The following is a 23,306-nucleotide window of genomic DNA, read 5'->3' as shown; positions in this document are numbered from 1 at the left end:
TTTAATAAACACAACATTGAGTAATATGCAAATAGAAGAAACATCAATCAGAAGAAACATCCTATTTAACCATCTATTAAGTTTCTGTTTACAGTAATTTATTTCTATAAAGAACAGTTTTTTCCAGGGTCCAATCTGTCATTTGGAATGAAATGTTTGAAATACAACAAACCACATTATCTATGATATTTATCAATTAATTGTATATTATTTTTTCCCAACACCCAGAGTCAAATTATCTTCCTTCACCATATATTAGGCCCCCTTAACCACCACCCCCTCAACCCCTTAGTCAACTGCAGATTTTGAATTTTTATATTTCAGACAGGCAAAGTATAATGTAATTAAATTATGCAAAAATAAAATACCAAGTAAGGGATTCTTCCATATTCCAGTGAAGTCACACTAAATAAATGATGTCAGAGTACCAGAAGAGGGCCCTAGTTTAAGAAGTAACAACAACTGGATAAACTGTCAGTATGCCAAGAATAATTTAATGATTTTATTAACTGATAAATACTATGCTGTAATGGCCATGTCCTTCTTTAACCTTTTGCACTCGGATGTCGAGTGTGACTCGACACGGTTAGCATCGGTAGCAGCTCTTTTTATACTCTTTAAATGTATCAATAATTTGAAATATAAAAAAATCCAAATAAATAAGTTTGTATGAAAAGAAACTCCAGTTTTTTATTCTACTTCCACACTTTGTAAAATCTGGGGTATTTAAAAAATTAAATCCTGAGTAGAATAAAGGAATCGAGAAAAAAGCAAGCGAGTGCAAACGGTTAAACCTGAGTAAGCAGAAAAAGTCGACATAGGAATTTATTAAAAAAAATAAATAAAAGATGTAACATGAAAGGAAAGTTGACAAAAAAGATTAATTAGTACTGAAAACGTACATAGAAAAAAAGTTTCAAGCTATTTAAGCCAGACCCAGACAAACACAAAACAGCAGACTCAAGGTTCATGACAAGGAGCTAGATGAGCAGGAAGGATTGTTAGAAAACTAAAATGCGACATTACATTACAAGAAGCAAACAATAGAACTAATGGTAAAGAAAAGCACATTGGTGATATGATAGAATGCTGAGGAAGAGGAAGAAAAAGATAAAAGAAGAGACACATGGAGAAATGACATGAAGAAATGCGAACAAAAGCTTAATAACTGAATAATTCTAAGAAAGGACAAAAAGAATGAAACAGAAGAAATATCAAAAATTAAATTATTCTTTAGTGAAGACCTAAATTCATATTAAGAAAATTTGTATATCAGTTACTTTTATGATCAATACTTAAACAGAGCCTGTGAATAACTAATACAATGAGAGAAAAAAAGGAAATAAAAGGTATAGATAGAAATAGACAAGAAATAAAACTTTGTTTGCAGATGACATGACTGTGTATGTAGAAAATCCCAAAGAATCGATAAATTCCTGGAATTGATAATCAATTATGGCAAGGTTGGAAGATACAAGTAATACACACATGGCATTTGCTTCACCACATATCAGCAATGAACCTTTGGGACATGAAATTAAAAACATAATACTATTCACACTAACACTAAAATGTTTAAATGCTTAGATATAAATCTAACAAAATATGTGTAAGTTCTGCATGAGGAAAACCACAAATTCTGGTGAAAGACCTAAATAAATAAATGGAAAAAATATTCCACGTTAATGAATGTGAAGATTATGGAAATGCAAAGTACCCAGGATAGCCAAAACAATACTGAGGAAGCAAAAAATTGAAAGGCTGACAGAATGGAACTTCACGACTAACTATAAAGCTACAGTAATCAAGACAGTGTGATGCCAGTGCAAGAACAGACAAACAGATAATGGAAACAGAATAGAGAGCCCAGAAAGAGACCCATACAAATACGGTCAACTCATCTTTCATAAAGAGACAAAGGTAATTCAATAAAGAAAAGACAGTCTTTTCAATAAATGGTGTTAGAATTGGATATTCATATGCAAAAAAATGAATCTAGACACTGACTGTACACTTTTCACAAACATTAACTGATAATGAATCATAGATGTAAATGCAAAGAACTATAAAAATTCTAGAAAATAAAATAGGAGAAAACCTAGAGAGCCCGAGTTTTGGTGATGAAGTTTTAGATGCAACACCAAAATCACAATCCATGAAAAAAATAGTTGACAAGTTGGACTTCCTTTAAATTAAAAACTTCCCTTCCAAAAACACTGTTAATAGAATTAAAAGGCAAAGGACTGGGAGAAAATATTTGCAAAACACATATCTGATATATACAAAATACACAAATGACTTAAAACATATCAATAAGAACCCAATTTAAAATGATCATAAAGTATCTCACCAAAGATATACAGATAAAAGATAAGCACATTAGAAGATGCTCAATATCATACACCATTAGAGAACTATAACAAGAAAAGCAATGAGATAGCACTGCATATCTACTGGAATGGCTAAAATTTTAAAAACTGACAATACCAAATGCTTGTGAAGATACATAGCATAAGAAACTCTCATTCAATGCTAGTAAGAAGCAAAATGGTATAACTATTTTGGAAGACAGTTTGTCAACTTCTTACAAAGCTAAACATAGTATTACTATATGATGCAACAATTGGTGCTCCTAAGTATTTACCCAATTAAGTTGCAGACTTACATCCACATAAAATCTTGCACACAAGTGTTTAGAATAGTTTTATTCAAATTGCTAAAAATCAGAACCAAACAAGATATCCTTCAATAGGTAAATAAACAGTGGTACACTTATACAATGGAATATTATTCAGCAATTAAAAGAAATGACCTGCCAAGCCATGAAATATCATGGAGGAACCTTAAATGCTTATTGTTAAGTGGAAGAAGACAATATGAAAAGGTTCTATACTGTATGATCCCAACTATATGACATTCTGAGGAAAGCAAAAGTATGGAAACAGTAAAACATCAGTCATTGCCAGGGGTTGGAGGTGAAATAATAAACAGTAAAGCACAGGGAATTTTTTAGAATGGTGAAGTTATTTTGTATGACACTTAAGTGGTAGATATATTACATTATGTATTTGTTAAAACCCATTAAATTGTACAATACAAAGAGTGAACCTTAATGTAAACTATGGACTTTAATGATAATGTATCAATATCAATTCATTGATTATAATGCACCATGCTAAGTCAAGATGTTAACAGTAGGGGAAATTGTGTGTATGTGGTAGGGGTGGGGGAGAATAATATGGGAACTTTGTAGTATCTGCTTAATTTTTCTGGTAAAAAATATATCTATTTTAGCCCATTTTCTAATGAAATGGAGTGTAGTTAAAATTTGTATTTAGTTACACATTTTTATAAGTGTTTAGCTCTTTTTTTTTCCCCTGAACTTTCTCCATGCCTTGAATGACAAACTTCCAAGGTGAAGTTCAGAATAAATTCAATCGGCCACTCAAGTTGTACTTTTAGGCTTGACATTGATGAACAAATTACTGAGATTCAACTTTCCTGTTGTAGTGCCATTTAGTTTCAAGATGCACAGTTTATGAAGGAACAGACCTAATGCACTGATTTCCTAAATCTCATTTTCTTCTGTATTGATATAAGAGTATCACTGTGAAGTTTCTTGAAAACTGAAGTTTTATCTAAAAACTAGTGATCCGGTACACGATTTGTGCACATTGAAAGGAAATTAATTAGAAGGTGACCAGTGGGGTGGGACTGGGTGAGACGGGCCGGACACGCCCTGGAGCCAACCTCCCTCGGTCCCTCCCAGGCCGGCGGCACCTGGAGCATAGCTGCAGCTCAAAGGCTGTCTATGGAGTGAGTGGGGTCCCTCCGGCAGGTGGGGTCCTGCGGCCTGGTGGTATCGCGTGATCCCGTGAGGAATCGGGCTCCCTCCTCTCTGGTTCCAGGGTGCACTACCCAAGAACTGCTGCTGCCAAGTCACCACAGCTCGGCAGCTCCTGCATTGAGCATCTGCCCCCTGGTGATCAGTGCGTGTCATACCTACCAGCTGGTCGGCCAGTCAGACGGTTGCTTAGCCTTTTATATATATAGATGTTCTTCAAACATTACTATGATGATGTGTCTTCCAGATATAATAAAATAATAAAAACAGGGGGAGGGAGGAGAGGATCTTTTATAGAAGATCTAAATTCACATTAAGAGGATCTGAAGAGTATCAATTTTTATGACCAACATTTAGATATAACTTGTGAAATTTTAACATTGCTAATATAAAGAAATTCTACAACCAACCAGATAGGGAAAATCACATGAACTAAAAACAAGTTTTCTGTGATGGTTGTCAGTGACAGTTGCCTAGTACTTCTGATTAACCTTCCTTCTAGGCACCTAAGAAGAACACACTTCCTCCAATAGATCTATATTCCCAATTTATATATTTTAAACAATATTGGTAATGGAAAACAGTAAAATCCGAAAGTTCTAATTTCCGTTTCTTAGATAACATAGTCAATACACACTGTTTAAATAGATTTCACACAGCCCACCTACTTAAAATTAAATAGTTTGGTAATACTTTCAGTGTGACAGACATAATTGGTCTCATATACTGTACTAGAAGCCCGGTGCACGAAATTCGTGCATGGCAGGGGGTTGTCCCTCAGCCCAGCCTGTACCCTCTCCAATCTGGGACTCCTGGAGGGATGTCCGACTGCCCGTTTAGGCCCGATTCTAGTGGGATCGGGCCTAAACGGGCAGTCGGACATCCCTCTCACAATCCAGGACTGCTGGCTCCCAACTGCTTGCCTGCCTGCCTTCCTGATTGCCCCTAACCGCTTCTGCCTGCCAGCCTGATCACCCCCTAACCACTCCACTGCCAGCCTGGTTGATGCTTAACTGCTCCCCTGCCAGCCTGTTTGCCCCCAACTTCCCTCCTCTGCCAGCCTGGTCACCCCTAACTGCCCTCTCCTGCAGGGTTGATCACCTCCAACTGCCCTCCCTTGCAAGCCTGGTCCCTCTAAACTGCCCTCCCTTGCAGGCCTGGTCCCTCACAACTGCCCTCCCTTGCAGGTCGGGTGCCTCCCAACTGCCCTCTCCTGCTGGCCATCTTGTGGTGGCCATCTTGTGTCCACATGGGGGCAGGATCTTTGACCACATGGGGGCAGCTATATTGTGTGTTGTAGTGATGATCAATCTGTATATTACTCTTTTATTAGATAGGATAGAGGCCTGGTACAGGGGTGGGGGCCAGCTGGTTTGCCCTGAAGGCTGTCAGAAATAAGGGTGGGGGTTCCCTTGGGGTGTGGGGTGGCCTGAGCGAGGGGCCTGTGGTGGTTTGCAGGCCAGCCACGCCTCCTAGCAACCCAAGGGGAGGCCCTGGTATCTGGAATTTATTTTCCTTCTACAATTGAAACTTTGTAGCCTTAAGCGGGTGAGCCCAGCCAGGGTGTGCGGAAAGCTTTGCTTCCCCTGTTGCCGCCGGCAACCCTGGCCTGCTCTCTCAAGCTCCATTCTGCCGCCATTTGTTTGAATTTGTTTACCTTCTATAATTGAAACTTTGTAGCTTGAGTGGAGGCTTAGGCCTGCAACGGCTATGGAAAGCTTGGCTTGCTCTGTTACCTGGGAAACCTTGCTCTCTGTGGCTGTAGCCATCTTGGATTGGGGTTAATTTGCATATTTGCCCTGATTGGCTGGTGGGCGTGGCTTATGTAGCGGAGTGATGGTTAATTTGCATATTACCATTTTATTAGAGAGGATAAGAATGTGAAAAGAGAAAATGAGGCAACTAAGCAAATATGATAATGAGGGAAAGTAGAAGACAAATCTAGAAAATGTGAATGGACATATGAAAAAATTGTTGTGTTAGGGTTAAACAATAAAATAATGAGAAAAAAAGAATGCATGGGGTGACAGTTACCTAATCCACAAAGAGAGACAAAACCTATTTTACTGGGTTAGTGTAAGCAATAAATGATAAAGCAAAGATAAAAGGCACAAGGTACATGTCCAATAAATGCTAGTTTGCTTTTTCCACTGGCAATCACTGATTCTTCAAGGACACAAGACCATGATAAAACAAACATCAACTGAAACTTGTCACTGTGGGGAAAAATAAGGCAAAAAAGATAGCCCAATTCAAGTATATCGCCCCCACTTTATAAGGCTTTTCATGTTTTCAACGATTTAAGGGAAAAAAGCAAAATGTTAATAACAAAATAATGAAACACATTTCAGCATTGTCTACAGGAATTGTCACAAGCCTACCAAAGCAAACACCAGAAATAAATAGCTTTACCATGGTCTTTCCTGATCCTCGGGGTCCAATAATGAGAACGGAGTTACTTTCTCCATGGATAGCAGTTCTTTTTAGCAGCTCAATTAAGTGTCTGAAATTACATAAACAGGCCCAAATTTAAAAAGCTGGAATAATTTTTAGGTATTATTTTTTAAAGCTAAATTTGAATATGCATAGAAAATGGGTATTCCTTTTTTCTTTCTCTCTGGGCACTTGACTTATACTCTAAATAGTCCTACACAGAAACAGATTGTTGGCTAATACTGATTCTCTGGAAATCACAAGAAGAAATCAAGTAAGTCTGAAATATCTTGGTCTTTATGCTAGTACTAGAGGCCCGGTGCAAGAAATTCGTGCATGGGGGGAGGGGTGTCCCTCAGCCCAGCCTGCACACTCTCCAATCTGGGAACCCTCGATAGATGTCTGACTGCCAGTTTAGGCCAGATCCCACCAGGACTGCTGGCTCCCAACCGCTCACCTTCCTGCCTGCCTGATTGCCCCTAACTGCTTCTGCCTGCCAGCCTGACCACCTCCTAACCACTCCCCTGCCAGCCTGATCGACGCCTAACTGATCCCCTCCCGGCCTGATTGCCCCTAACTCCCCTCCCCTGCTGGCCCGGTCACCCCTAACTTCCCTCCCTTGCCAGCCTGGTCGCCCCTAACTGCCCTCCCCTGTCGGGCCGATTGCCCCTAACTGCCTGCCCCTGCCAGCCTGGTCACCCCTAACTGCCCTCTCCTGCCGACCTGGTTTCCCCCAACTGCCCTCCCCTGCTGGCCTGATTGCCCACAACTGCCCTTCCCTGCTGGCCATCTTGTGGTGGCCATCTTTGACCACATGGGGGTGGCCATCTTGTGTGTTAGAGTGATGGTCAATTTGCATATTACCTCTTTATTATATAGGATGGGGTAAGAGACAACAGTGACTGCTCTTAGGCCCTTTCACTCTACAACTGGCTGCCAAGTCTTAGGTATAAGAAGCTCAGAATTATCTCTACGATACCAGATAACAAAAACAACATAAGACTAAAAGTTAAAATGCTTTCTTATTATGGAATACTTATATCTCTCTTGCTTCATGATACTTAATGTTTCTATACCCAAAGCAAAAGGTTTTGTTTATTAGCAATGCTTAACCCTACCAGACCGCTGTACCGATTTTTCGGTAATTTCCGAATCTCTGATGACTCCTAATTTTCGGTACTTTGCCTAGACCTATTTTCTACAATGTCTCCAAGTTCCATCTTATTCTAACCACTTGTTTGCATGTAACTAACATTTTTCTGTATCATGTTGATTTTTTCTCTTTAATGCTCAGGAGCCCAGGTATAGGGGACAGTTAGGTTCAGGGCCTCAGGTCTGGTAGGTTTAAGATAAAATTTGTATATGGTAATATCTGCAAAACCTACAGTGCATCTGTAAGTATACTCGTAACATACAAGGGAATAGCCAAACTTACTTATATTGTACTTGTACTCCAAACAGGTTAGTATGTGCACTCTGATAACAAAATCTTTCACGTAAAATTCTTTGTACCTGATGAAAATAAAATAAGTATTAAAAAATATTATACATGCAATCAAAATGAATGAGAATATACATTTATAGGAGTCAGAAATAGGTATTAATGAGTCAATTCAACCCTCCCTAAATAACTTTTCTTCAAGATCTTTGGCACCATTTTCATGAGTTATAAATTCAGCAGTTCTTTTTATCTTGTTTTTTTTTTTTTTAATAGAAAAGGTGGAGATTTATTGAAGAACAAGTACAGACTCCCACGTCGGGAGGGGTAAGGGTCCCCAGTTCTTTTTATCTTAAATCCCATAGAAAAGATGAGAATTTAGTTGTGAAGGTTTCAACAAGAGAGAGAGAATTACTTGCTTTAGCTACATCAGAATTTGAGGGCTGTTTTAATACATGTGAATGAATGTATACTTCATTAAGAATAACATGTCAGCAAAAAAAAAACTGAGAGGCGATAATCTAATAATGTAACCTAATATCATAATGCTCATGTACCACTCCTCAATCTCTAGAGACCAATACATTTAAATTGCCTTAGACCAAGCCCTACCAATCTGTACCTGCCATAAAGGTCAGGATTCTGAGAGAATTAAAAAAGTTTAGAAGTCCCTGTAGTTATTTAGTACTTATTAGATGCAGAGCACAAGATTACTAAAAGAGCATGACCCATGCCTTAAAAAAAAAAATTAAAAAATTTGCAAATATACTGTGCAGAAATGACACATTCAAGAACAACCTGCATAGAAGTATTAAAAGCATATAAGAAAATGCTCAATTATACGGAAGAAATCACATTCATGTAGGCTATAAAATAAAAAAATCATTGAAATAAACTAAGAAAAAATTTCTTGTAAAGAGCTAAATTTTGAGGACTTCATAGAATAAAGGGCACAGACTTAGTTGTAAAAAATGTCATAAAATCTAGCACATTCTTTAAAAAGATAGGCTATTGCCCTAGCTGGCTTGGCTCAGTGGATAGAGTGTCAGCCTGCAGACTGAAGGGTCCTGGGTTTGATTCTGGTCAAGGGCACATGCCTGGGTTGCAGGCTCAGTCCCCAGTGTGAGTGCGTGTGTGTATGTGTGTGTGTGTGTGTGGGGGGGGGGGGGGGGGTGCCTGAGGCAGCCGATCAATGATTCTCTATAATCATTAATGTTTCTATCTCTCTCTCCCTTCCTCTTTGAAATCAATACAAATATATTTAAAATGGAAAGCAAAAAGGAAAAGATGGGCCATTAAAGACATTTCTTTTCAGCATCTACTGCTAATGCAGAGGTACCCCAGGGACACAAACTTTAGGAGGCTTCAGATTTGGCTCCATCAAGAGAAACAAGAAGCCTCCAAGATTATTAATTCTTTCCAAATTGAGAGTGTGGGACTGATCCTTCATGTATCAAAGAGATACATGAGTTCTCTTTACATGCACTAGAGTATAAACAAAGCAAATTATTCACTGGGGATAAAATAATCCATACTTTTCATTATAGAGGAAGTGAAAAGAATAAGAAAATTGGTGCCAGAAAAGCATTTTACAGTTAGCCCTTTCTAAATTTTACTTTTAACTCTGCACTCGCTTGCTTTTTTCTCGATTCCTTTATTCTAATGCTAACCGTGTTGAGTCACACTCGACATCCGAGTGCAAAAGGTTAAAAAAAAACTATAAAATGGAGACACTAACACTTTTATGACAAGCCTGTTTTCAGATTAAATAAGGCAGCTATCTCAAATACAACACAGGTATTGGACAGGTAATAGCTAATACCTGTGAAACATTTAAATGAGCATATATGGAGGATCAACAAATCATAATGTTTATTCCTCTACCTAGATAATATCACTAGAAATTAAAAGACAAACCTCAGTCCTTTTCTTTCTTCATTAGTCTATTAGAGAGGAGACAACTAAATATAAAGTATTACAGGGGTAAAGTGAAGTGAAGCTGTAGTAAGTAGTCGGAGATTTAAAAATCCCGAAGTGATTTTAGGTAGAGGTCACATAATTGTATGTATGTACAGAAATTAATGAAGCTGGCCCTGGTTGGTGTGGCAGGTTCAGTTCCTGGTTGGAACATGGAGGTGCACCCGATCAAAGTTTCTCTTTCACACTGATGTCTCTCTGTCTGTCTCTCTCTCTCAAATCAATGAAAAATATGTCCTTGGGTGAGGATTTAAAGAAATTAATGAAGCTGTACATGAACTTGTGCCCTTTATGAAAATATGTAAATTATACTTGTTAAAAAATTTTGAACAGAATTAAACATTTTCCTTCAAAAATAAGAACAAGGTTTTATAAAGGGATGCCAATACCATTTAGTTTTAATTTAAAAATAATGTAGTTCTGATGATCAAGCCAGATAAAAAGAAATGCCAGGGTAGAAATACCATGCCCATTCCCTCCTAGATTCCTTAATAGAGATATGTATAGCTATATACTTAGTATTTGAAATACAGTATGCAACTATCTTAAATGTTCATGATACTCTAGGAATATAAGTGAACCTCCTTGATGTGATAAAGGGCATCTACAAAAACCTACAGCTAATATAATGTTCCACAGTTAAAGGCTGAATGCATTTCCCCAATATCAAAAACAAAACAAGATTGTCTGCTCTTGCCACCTTTATTCAATATTGCACTGAAGGTTTAGCCAGAGCAATTAGATAAGAAAAAGGAATGAAAGGCATCCAGTTTGAAAAGGAAGGAGTAAAACTATTTCTATTTGTAGATGACATGACCTAATATATAGAAAATCTTAGGGAATAAACTAATAAATTATTAGAACTAATAAATGAGTTCAGCAAGGTTGCAGGATATAAGATTAATATATAAAAATCAATTGCATTTAGATATATTAGCAATGAACAAATAAAAATAAAACAACTTCATTTATAACAACTTCAAAAGAAATGAAAAAAACCACAGGAATACATTCAGCCAAGGAAGTACAAAACTGGGAAGATAATGTTAAACTAAATTGAAATCAGAATCACACTTAGGAAGACATGTAAAGTTAGAATCCCAACTACCCAAAGACTTAAAATGGATGAAATTAAGTAGAAGCATATGACATTCTGCCCCTTAGAATGGAAAGAGTTATCCTTCATAAGTGCTAAGGGAAGAATTCAAATTAAGAAGATAACTATTTCTCTGAGGACCTTTGCAAGGTAACTAGAATTTGAAATTAATGTAAATATATACTAACCTGTGAAAGGTACTCTGTATGTATTAAATTGTTACTCTTTGATTTACGACTGCTCATTTCAACAAATTGAAATCCTTAAAAACAAAACAAAACATTTTAGCATGAATATAATAAAGACTATTGGCTTAAAGTATTTAAGAATTTACCATTATAGAATCAAATTAAACACATATTTTAAAACATGAAAAAATGATCAAATTTCTAAAACTTTAAATTCTCAGCCGAACCTATTGTGGTTTCTCCTCACATCCATCCCACAGAATCATCCTTCCCAAAGCCTTTGCTTTCTTGATCAGTCTTAGTCATTAGAGAGTAGATAAATAAAATGCCTCTCCTGAACACATCCATAAATGCCTCTATTTCTCTTTATCCATAATCAAACTATATTAAATAAAATTGTCTATTTAATTGTCAGAGTCCCCAAATTGAAGGTATTTAAAAATTCCAAGCTTTTTAGCATTTTGGCAATGATAACTGAAATGAAAAATATATATGTACTACTGAAAAATAACATAAAATTCTCTTTGAGGGCAACATACTCATTGATAAACACCTAGGCTGCAAGATCCCACTTCCTTAGCACTGATTTCCTATAGGAGTACTTCATTAGTCAGGTAATAATAGCTTAAGTAGTGTTTACTTACTAGCATATAACAGGAATTGTTACAAGTGCTTTGCATTTATTAACTCATTTAATCCTCAAAATAACTCTATAAAATAACTATTACTACAATAACCCTTTAAGATTAGCAACATGAAATAATATCCTCACTCTGGTTCTTTGAAAAGGGTCTACAAGTTGACATCTGAAATTATAGAAGACTGGGTTCAAATCCTGGAACAACAGTCCCTTAAATGATAAGGACTAATTACTTAAAAAGCGGGAGAAAGCTTTGGTAATATGCCTCATTTTTTAGAGCTATATTAGCTATTTCACAGTATTTTTGGAATTAAAAAACATACGCCCTACCCCCCTTTTTATGGGTTACGAATACACTGCTCAGAAAAGTTAAGTAAAATGTCTGAGATTGCAGGGTAGATGTTTAATCTGCCCTCTTGCATCAAATATGTCAGATAAGGCATTATTAAAAGCATGCATTTTTCTTCTTTTGGGGATCATCCATGAAAGAAACACATGCACTCTTTTTTTTTTTTTAATTTGGTTGGTCTTTTATTTTTTTAAATAAATCTTTATTGTTCAGATTATTACAGATATTCCTCTTTTTTTCCCCCATACCTCCCCCCCACCCCATACCCTTACTCCCCACCACTGTCCTCATCCATAGGTGTAAGATTTTTGTCCAATTTCTTCCTGTACCCCTCATGCCCCCTTCTCCCCGAGAATTGTCAGTCCACTCCCTTTCTATGCCTCTGATTCCATTATATTCACCAGTTTATTCTGTTCATCATATTTTTTATTCACTCGATTTTTAGATTCACTTGTTAATAGATATGTATTTGTTGTTCATAATTTTTATTTTTACCTTTTTCTTCTTCTTCCTATTCTTAAAGAATACCCTTTAGCATTTCATATAATCCAGGTTTGGTGGTGCTGAACTCCTTTAGCTTTTTCTTGTCTGTGAAGCTCTTTATCTGACCTTCAATTCTAAATGATAGCTTTGCTGGGTAGAGTAATCTTGGTTGTAGGTTCTTGCTATTCATCACTTTGAATATTTCTTGCCACTCCCTTCTGGCCTGCACAGTTTCTGTTGAGAAATCAGCTGACAGTCATATGGGTACTCCCTTGTATGTAACTGTTTTTCTCTTGCTGCTTTTAAGGTTCTCTCTTTGTCTTTTGCCCTTGGCATTTTAATTATGATGAGTCTTGGTGTGGTCCTCTTTGGATTCCTCTTGTTTGGGGTTCTGTGCGCTTCCTGGACTTGTAAGTCAATTTCTTTCACCAGGTAGGGGAAGTTTTCTGTCATTATTTCTTCTAATAGATTTTCAATATCTTGCGCTCTCTCTTCTTCTGGCACCCCCAAAATTCGAATGTTGGTACGTTTGAAGTTGTCCCAGAGGCTCCTTACACTATCTTCATATTTTTGGATTCTTTTTTCTTTTTGCTTTTCTGGTTGGGTGTTTTTTGCTTCCTCGTATTTCAAATCTTTGACTTGATTCTTGGGATCCTCTGGTCTACTGTTGAATTTCTGTATATTATGTTTTATTTCAGACAGTGTATGCTTAATTTATGACTGGTCCTTTTCCATTTTTTTGGCATTCTCATTAAGATCCTTGAAGGTCTCACTAAGTTCCTGGGAGGTTTCTAGAAGATTCTTGAGTAACCTTATAACTGTGGTTTTGAACTCTATATCCAGTAGTTTACTTTCCTCCATTTCTTTCATTCGTGAGATGTTTCTTCGTCTCCACATTTTGGCTGCTTCCCTGTGTTGATAGAGTGGCCTTGTGTGGGGTTAAGGAAACTCTGAAATATCCATACATACAGGGGAAATAGGTGAGGAAAAAAAAAAAAGCAATAACTATTGATATGTGCAGTAACTTGGATGGCTCTCAAGGGCATTATGCTTACAAAGGAAAAAAAAAAGCCAATTACATTTTGTGTGATTCCATTTAAATCACATTCTTAAAATAACAAAACATTTAGAAATGAAGAACAGAATATGGCAGCTATGAGACAGGGACAGGGTTGAGGGGTGGGTATGACATGAGGGATTTTCTTATAATGGGACAGTTCGGTATCTTTATTGTGGTAGTAGTCACACAAATCTATACATGGGATCATAGCACAGAGACACAGACACAAAAGTGAGTGCAGGTGAAAACTGCTAAAAGTTGAATAAGGTCTTTAGTTTATTACCAGTGGTATACCAATGTAAATTTCCTGCTTTAAAATATTACACTACAGTTATATAAGCTGTCACCCTTAAAAGAAGCTGGATGAAGGATTTACTGGACTCCATGTACTTCTGTGAGTCTATAATGATTTCAAAATAGAAAAGTTAAAAAGAGAATTCTAATATTATGACTTTTAAAAACTACGTAATGATCAAAATAGTGATTAGTGGTCCAACCAAATCTTTATTATCTGCAAATAGATGCTTAGAGTAAGTTTGGTTGAATTTTTTCCTCAAATTATACCATTGGATCTTGGGACTCCTTCTACTTCCTATTGTGCTTTCTATACTATAATTTTACTTACTATTCTAAAATAGTAGAACTAGATATAAAGTGTAAGAGTAGATGAATATCTATGCAAGACTAAGTGAGTTCTCATTTTGGTATCAAATATAAACCTAAGTGACTAAAATTTTGGTAGGATCTACTATTACTTATTCATACTATTTCAAGGAGCAGTGAAATGGGTAAGTTTAAGGAATGATTCACCCTGATATTACTGCTTTAGCTTCTATAATTGCTGTATTATCAGTTTCCAGTAGGTCCTTCTCTCTAAATTGTTTTGCTAGAGTGATTAAACCTAATAATCAATCTCAGCCTTTCAAGTAACAATCAGTCTATGCTACTGTCTCAAAAATTTCAACTCAAACCACTTCTGTTACTAGTTGTCTCTATCCCACTTTCAGATCACCATTATTTCTTGTCCAGCTTCTTTACTGGTCTCCAAGTCTTACCCCCATTTATGATAACATCTACACTAATAAAAGAGTAAAATGCAAATTGACTGTACCTTTGACCCCCCCACCAGCCAATCAGGAGTGAGTATGCAAATTAACCCAACAAAGATGGCAGGTAAATTTGCATATGCAGGCGCTGAGAGGCCCGGGGTGGGGTGGGACGCTTGAGTCGTCGCCATGGCAATGATGCAGGCATTCCACACCACCCCCGGCCGCTCTGGGCCTCTGGGCAGCATGGGAAGGTGGAAAGGTGGCTCCGGGCCGGAGTGGAAAGGCGGCTCCGGCCGGAGCAAAGGCGGTGCCGGCAGCCAGGGGAAGGAAGGCCCATTCTTGCAGGAATCTTCATGCATCGGGCCTCTAGCTTTCTCATAAAAACCCTTTCCCGACCCCCTAAATTATAAATTACAAATTCCTTAACATCTTTTAAAAGGAATGACTACTTTCTCAGCTTATTGAACTAGCTCCTTCTCTTACTACTGTGCCTGGAACAATCAACCATTCTCTTTACCCTTTCTCACTCCAAAATCAGATCTTAAACTGAGACTTTATTTTCTTGGGAATACTTTCTGTGACACCCCAACTCTGGCAAATGTGTAAGGGTTTAGTGTTCCTAAGGGCTTTCATGATATATGCAATCTTCCTCTTTCTTTCACACAAATTAATTAGCACAGGTTAATGCAACTAACTCTGTGTTTACTTGTCTGTTTGTTCCAATAGACCAGTGGTCGGCAAACTCATTAGTCAACAGAGCCAAATATCAACAGTACAATGATTGAAATTTCTTTTGAGAGCCAAATTTTTTAAACTTAAACTTCTTCTAATGCCACTTCTTCAAAATAGACTCGCCCAGGCCATGGTATTTTGTGGAAGAGCCACACTCAAGGGGTCAAAGAGCCGCATGTGGCTCGCGAGCCGCAGTTTGCTGACCACGGCACTAGACCAAGACTCCTTAAAAAGGGGCTTAGAAACTATGTTATAATGTATCCAAATCAACTAGTAAATGTTAGCAGAGAGTTGGTCTTCAAAACAATATTTGATAAATGAATAAGTGCTCGGCAGTGGAGGATGTCCAGAGGTAAACTAAGCTGCCATAAAAAGACAGGTTAGCTTAAATCAACTGCTTAGTAAATTTTAAATTTTCAAATAACTATATACCATCACTCTAAAAAAAACTGTCAAGCAAAAAAGAACAATAAATTACAGAAACAGAGTAATTTATTTTCTAATTCAAGTAAAATAAATGCAATATATTATCTTGGTAGTGTCACAGCAACAGAATTTCAAAATGGTTAAAATATAATTTAAGAAATTTATTTGAGAAGTCACAAGATTAACAAAAGTACGCAAAATTTTTTATGAATAATTTTTAAATCAAGTTGCAGACCTTATTAGCTACACATCTGGTGATTCCTGATTATGTCTGTTTATAATACAAGATTGATAATGTAAGAAATGGACCTCTGTGATACATCTCCAGCTTGGTCACCTTCTGATGGAATTTGCTGAATTTCCCGAGGGCAAGCTGAATATAGGGAGGAGGAAAGAGGATGTAGGAACAAAGAACTGTACATGTGGGGCAGCATTATGGTGGAAAACACCCCCAGGCATTGGCCTCAGCTAGACCGGGAAGATGAAGGCAGCTAGAAAGGTCTCAGCCAATTTTTTTTTAATGGCCCAATGGGAGACAGCAAGACCTAGGTGACATATGAGGAAACAGGTGACCTCATAGTACTCAGCCAATGAGGAACTGGAGGAGGGACTAAATAAATAGGCTATGTTCTCTGCTATGTGTGTGTATGTGAGCGCGCGCGTGCGCAAGCAAGCCAACGGATACCAGCTCTCAGGAGTGTATTAAAAGCCTCATTTTTGCCATACTTCTGTTTACAAGTCTGTCATTTAAAATTTGGACAGGTGGGCCATTACTCACAATAGCTCATTATTAACATTTTTAATAGATTAATGAATATAATCTCCTTTCTAGAATTAAGTTAGCATATTTTATATTTTATTTATACTGGCTTCAATTAAGAACTTGGAGGGCTAAGAGAAATAGTTCTAATGATTAAAATTACTAGTCAAAATCTGTACTTTTACTTATTTATACATGAACTAGAATGAAATTCGTGAACAAGATGGGGGGGTCCCTCAGTCTGGCCTGCGCCCTCTTGCAGTCTGGGAGCCCTCGGGGGATGTCCGACTGACGACTTAGGCAGGCTCCCCATCGGACATCCGGCAGTCGGACATCCTTAGCGTTGCCGCAGAGGCGGGAGAGGTTCCTGCCACCACCGCTGCGCTTGCCAGCTGTGAGCCCGGCTCAGGGTTTCTGGCTGAGTGGCGCTCCCCCTGTGGGAGCGTCTGCCCCCTAGTGGTCAGTGCATGTCATAGCGACTGGTCGTTCCACCATTCGGTCGATTTGCGTATTAGCATTTTATTATATAGGATACTCCAATAATCCTCCATTTCTTGGCTTATAATTTTTCAGTGATTTGGATTACTCTCCCTACTTGTTTCAAAGTTGCTATTGTTGATGCTAGTTTTAGCATGTCTAAAAAATCTGGCAACACATTTTAACCTTTTGCACTCAGATGTCGAGTGTGACTCGACACGGTTAGCATTGGTAGCAGCTCTTTTTATACTCTTGAATGTATCAATAATTTGAAATATAAAAAAATCCAAATAAATAAGTTTGTATGAAAAGAAACTCCAGTTTTTTATTCTACTGCCACGCTTTGTAAAATCTGGGGTATTTAAAAAATTAAATTCCGAGTAGAATAAAGGAATCAAGAAAAAAGCAAGCGAGTGCAAAGGGTTAAATTTATGATCAAATGTATAAAAAAAATGGGTTCAAGGTTTTGTACATTTTAAAAATTAAGCCAGAAAAAGAAAAGGCAAAGAAAGTTAAGATGAAGACACCAGAATTTTAGTATTTTTAAATTTTCCTTAGAAAGTCACAAGTAATGAAAAATAGAAATACTTGGGAACACTATTCAAATTAGAACTGTAAGCAAGGAGATATCCAGAAAAAGTCTACTTGTACATCAAACTTAAAATAAATCAAAATCAGGCAAAGCCAAGAAGCAAAACAAGAAAAGTAAGACTATCCTAAAGTGTCCCAAAGAGATTTGTCTTCAGCTGGACCTAGGTTTGAGTTCTTGGTTCTTTGGTGTGACCTTTAAAAATTAACTTTCTTAAACCCCCATTTTTGCCTCTGTAAAATTTGAAACAAAAATATTATGTAATCCATTGTGTAGATTAAATTAAATGGTTTACTTGATATGCCATGTGTCAAATGCCAAGCACAGTGATACAGACTACTGTTTATAAATTACCATATTACATCGAAGAGAAGAACCAAGAGAAGTGGGGGTGGCGGTGCCAGCAGCAAAGCACAGAATCAGATTCCTGTTCTAAACAATTTCTTGGACAACACTTCTTTGATGGTGTGTTAAAGTACCAAGTGCAACTTGAACTAAAATATACTCCTCCTACTCAAAGCTGTGAGAGTGGACTTCAATGGTATACATTTACTGAGTTTTCCTCAATCCTATCTAATAAAAGAATAATATGCAAATTGACCATCACTCCAACACACAAGATGGCTGCCACAAGATGGCCAGCAGGGGAGGGCAGTTGGGAGGGACCAGGCCTGCAAGGGAGGGCAGTTGGGGGCGATCAAGCCTGCAGGGGAGGGCAGTTAGGGGTGACCAGGTTGGCAGAGAAGGGAAGTTGGGGGTGACCGGGCCTGCAGGGAAGGGCACTTGGGAGGGACCCAGGCCTGCAGGAGAGAGCAGTTGGGGTGGACCAGGCCTGCAGGGGAGGGCAGCTAGGGACAAACAGGCTGTCAGGGGAGCAGTTAGGCATCAATCAGGCTGGCAGGGGAGTGGTTAGGGGGTGATCAGGCTGGCAGGCAGAAGCGGTTAGGGGCAATCAGGAAGGCAGGTAGGCGAGCAGTTGGGAGCCAGCAGTCCTGGATTGTGAGAGGGATGTCCGACTGCCCGTTTAGGCCCAATCCTACGGGCAGTCGGACATCTCTCGAGGGGTCCCAGATTGGAGAGGGTGCAGGCTGGGCTGAGGGACTCCCTCCCTGCCGCATGATTCGTGGACCGGGCCTCTAGTATAAAATAATTTTAAATACTACTAATAAAAAGAAATTATGGGTAGATCAAATCTGTATAGAGTTACATGAACCCCAAAGACATCAAATCACTAATGCAAAGAAGCCATTCGACACTTGGAAGTGATCATAATAGCTGGGGCCATCCCGAGAGTTTCTGACTTAACAGGTCTAGAGTACAGCTTAAGTATTTACATTTCTGATAAATTCCTTGATGCTCCTGCTATAGTGAAAACAAGAATGGAGAAAATTGTTGCTAAGATCCACACAAGGAAGATACTTTTTTTAAAATTTCTTTATTGATTAAGATGTTACATATGTGTCCTTATTCCCCCGTTACCCCCCACCTCCCACTCATGCCCCCACCCCCCTGTTGTCTGTGTCCACTGATGAGGCTTATATGCATGCATATAAGTCCTTTGGTTGATCTCTCCTCCTTACCCCAACCATCCCCTACCTTCCCTGAGGTTTGACGTTCTGATTGATGTATCTTTGTCTCTGGATCTATTTTTGTTCATCAGTTTATGTTGTTCATTATATTCCACAAATGAGTGAGATCATGTGATATTTATCTTTCTCTGCCTGGCTTATTTCACTTAAGGCTAGGTGCTTCACTATTCTGAATGAGAAGACTGCTCTGAAAATCCAGGTAAATTACCACAGATACTCTGTTAAGAGTAGTAAAGAAGGAAAACAACAACAGAAAAACTTACCATTTATTTTTTTCCATTTGCTGGTCTTGGTTAATAACTATTTGACCTACTAAATTACCTGCCTTTATTTATTTTATGTACTTACTAGAGGCCCAGTGCATGGATTCATGCACAGGTGGGGTCCTCCTGGCCGATCGGGGCCGATTGGGGCCGACTGGGGCCAATTGGGGCCGGCCAGGGGGAGGGACTGTGGGAGGTCAGCCAGCCATGGGGGGGTGGGGAGGACAGCAGGGGGAGGTTGGCTGTGGTAGCACTCTGACCACCAGGAGGCAGCTCCTGCATTGAGCATCTGCCCCTGGAGGTCAGTGTGCATCATAGCTACCAGCCAGTCATCCAGTTGTCCAGTCTTAACGGTCGCTTAGGCTTTTATATATATACTAGAGGCCCGGTGCACGAAATTCGTGCACGGGGGGGGGGGGTCGGGGGTGTGTGTCTCTCAGCCCAGCCTGCACCCTCTCCAATCCAGGACTGTTGGCTCCCAACTGTTCGCCTGCCTGCCTTCCTGATTGCCCCTAACCGCTTCTGCCGGCCAGCCTGATCACCCCCTAACCACTCTGCTGCCAACCTGTTTGCCCCAACTTCCCTCCTCTGCCGGCCTGGTTACCCCTAACTGCCCTCTCCTGCAGGCCTGGTCCCCCCCCCAACTGCCCTCCCTTGCAGGTATGGTCCCTCCCAACTGCCCTCCCCTGCTGGCCTGATTGCCCACAACTGCCCTCCCTTGCAGACCTGGTCCCTCCCCTGCTGGCCATCTTGTGGTGGCCATCTTGTGTCCATATGGGGGCAGGATCTTTGACCACATAGGGGCAGCCATCTTGTGTGTTTGAGTGATGGTCAATTTGCATATTACTCTTTTATTAGATAGGATAGAGGCCTGGTGCATGGGTGGGGGCCGGCTGGTTTGCCCTGAAGGGTGTCCCAGATCAAGGTGGGGGTTCCCTTGGGGCATGGGGTGGCCTGGGCCAGGGGCCTGTGGTGGTTTGCAGGCTGGCCACGTCCCCCGACGACCCAAGCAGAGGCCCTGGTATCTGGGATTTATTTATCTTCTATAATTGAAATTTTGTAGCCTTGAGTGGAGTCCACGGCCGGCCAGGGTGTGCAGGAAGCTTGGCTTCCTCCATTGCCGGGGAAACCCAAGCCTCCCGCTCGCTCTGTGGCCGCAGCCATCTTGGTTGGGTTAATTTGCATACTTGCTCCTGATTGGCTGGTGGGTGTAGCGGAAGTACGGTCAATTTGCATATTACTCTTTTATTATATAGGATAGATGTGAGAATTAAAGTTGACTGAATCATATGACCCTTTCTCTATATGTACCACTAAACCACATTTTGGAATACAAATATGGCAGTGACTAGTTTTTTTGTGTTTTGTTGTTTTTTTTTTACTTTAAATTTGAAGACATTAAAAACTCTTAAGCACATAACTAAAAATAAACAATGGAATTTTACCCATGTATAAATATATACGCATACAATTCTCCAAGCCATTATATTCATTCATATAAAAGCCAAGTAAAGGACACCATTCACTGAATATTCACAAACATATACAATTAAGTTAATTTGTTTTTCATTAATGGTCTTTCTTCTAGATGTTCTTAAATGTCCAGATCTAAAGCACTAAACTTAAAGGCTTCCTAGCTATGGTACCCAAATATTTTTTTTCCATCCAAAAGCTGTCAATACAGAAAAAAACAAAGCTATAGGCAACTATAAAATTTTTCTGAATTCTAATAATACTTCTCATCTCTCTAATTACACTGCCACATTTTTAGGGTGCATGTAGCATAGTAGAATCAAATTGTAGGGTAGTTAATTTATAGGCAATTCATCTATGATGGGATTCCACTATTTGTAATTCCTTATATCTCAGTGCATCTAGCAAGGTACCTTTAATGTGGTATGTCCAATGAAAGCATTCTTCTACATAAAACAAGAGTACAAATTCACAAATTATTAGACTTTTTATTTTTAAAAGACAAAAGAAAATATGCTAGTACTAATGAAATTTGGACAAAGGGTAACATTAAAGTATGATTAGAAATATACACAAATAATAAATTAAATATCTGCTTTACTCTATATCAGTTTCCCAAATATCAGTATAATCACCTAGAAAAACTCCCTTAAAAGGTGATTTCTGGGTCTCAGTCATAAATCTGGGAATCTAGAGAATGTTCCCTCATTGACTCTACTGTATCACCAGATCTAGGAACCACTGCTCTATGTCATTGGCTCAAATAAATGAGTGGCAATGTAGCTTTGAATTTTCTACTGTCTTATATCATTCTACTCAGTTAAGGCACATAAGTAAAGGTGGATACATATATACGGTGTAGAAGATTCTCACTACACCAATTCCAGAGCACTTCTATATTATAAATCAGAAAGGTATTGAACATGCAAAATCTATACCTGCATTGAAAAAAACAAAAATAACAGGAATTATAAAAATATGCCTTCTTCTCAGAATAGCCTATCTGCATTTCCCAGAATACTAAGATCCCTAGGATTTACACCTCTATAATCGAAAGAATATTAAAAAGTTAATACCGAAATATATTCATTGACTACTACCTACTATAACTACATTTGAAATTTTAGAGTTTTAAAAACATGTTAACTAAAGTAGGATGACTATTCCCACAAAAAAAAAAAAAAAGCTCAACATCCAGCCAAATGTCAAGCATTTTCCCAACCTAGGAATGCTAAAACAAAAATCTACTCAGTATGCTCAGCCAACTTATTGTCTTCATTTTAGGCTGGATCTAACACTGTCTTTCAGTGTAACAGAACACTAAACCATGGAAGGAAAACCATTATCTCTAGACTCCTAAGATAGTCCCTTAAGCCAGACTACTTTTTTTTTGAAATCTGATCTATTGACCAAATTTAGCTTAGTTGACTGACTAGCAATAGCACACATCCATATTATGACAAGATTAACCCTAACTTTGAATATTATTATTTTATATAAGTTCTTTGGTAATATTAAGTTATGTATAACAAGATATACAAAGAAACAAATGTTGAGCCATTCAAAGGAAAAATATAAATGAACTGAGGCTGCCTTTTAAAAAGACCAGATGGCAGATCTACTAAACAAAGATTAAAACAACTGTTTTAAAGATGCTCAAAAACCAAAAATAAATAATAATTAATTTAAAATTATACATGAACAAAAAGGATATGTCATTAAAGAAATAGAAAACCTAAAGGAAACAAAAATGTGATTTTGGAGATGCAATAATTTCCTGGCTATGATACCAAAGACACAAACAAAAAAAACAAAAAAGGCAAACTTCATAAAAATGTTAAAATTTGTGCATTAAAAACACTATTAATAAAGTATAAAGGTAACCCACAGAAAGAGAGAATATATTTACAAATCACTAATCTGATGAGCGATTAAATCCATCATATATATAGTAGTAGAACTTCTAAAACTTAACAACACAAAAGCAAACAACCCAATTCAAAAAATGTGCAAAGCATTTGAAGACATTTCTCCAAAGAAGATGTACAAATAAACACATGAAAAGATATTCAATATCACCAATTAATAACTGGAGAAACTCAAATCAAGAGTAAAATGATATCTTTCCATATTTATTAGGATGGCTACTATTAAAACAAAACAGAACAAAACAAAAAAGTGTTGGAGTTGATATGGAAATATTGCAACCCTTGTACACTGTTGTTGAGAATATAAAATATTAAAGCAACTATGGAAAACAGTATGGCAGTTCCTCAAAGAATTAAAAATGGAATTACCATACAATCCAGTCAATACACTTCTGGGTATACATGGCAACAAATTAAAATCAGAATCTCAAAGATATATCTGTACATTCATGCTTACAGTAGCAATATTCATAATTGATAAAATGTGGAAGCAGCCCAAATGTACGGTGAGA

At 38.1% G+C, this 23,306-nt stretch overlaps 1 protein-coding gene across 3 annotated transcripts in view; it reads right to left on the bottom strand.

Moving 5' to 3' along the window:
- Positions 1-23,306, bottom strand: part of ORC4 (origin recognition complex subunit 4) — an 80,010-nt gene that overhangs the window by 28,750 nt on the left and 27,954 nt on the right. For 2 of the 3 annotated variants that reach the window (XM_079783247.1, XM_079783246.1), the window contains exons 2-4: positions 10,977-11,050; positions 7,713-7,789; positions 6,257-6,347 (exon numbers count right to left, since the gene is read on the bottom strand). In XM_079783247.1, the coding sequence (XP_079639373.1) occupies positions 6,257-6,347; positions 7,713-7,789; positions 10,977-11,033 (225 nt within the window). In that variant the 5' untranslated portion in view covers positions 11,034-11,050. The remainder of the gene's footprint in view (positions 1-6,256; positions 6,348-7,712; positions 7,790-10,976; positions 11,051-23,306) is intronic. The other variant, XM_079783248.1, reaches the window with a different exon arrangement.

The sequence above is a fragment of the Cnephaeus nilssonii genome (genome assembly GCF_951640355.1).
Source record: "Cnephaeus nilssonii genome assembly, chromosome: 10".
In the NCBI taxonomy this organism is placed as follows: domain Eukaryota; kingdom Metazoa; phylum Chordata; class Mammalia; order Chiroptera; family Vespertilionidae; genus Cnephaeus; species Cnephaeus nilssonii.
Note: the sequence above shows the minus strand (reverse complement) of the source record. Positions and strands in the feature narration are given on the sequence as shown.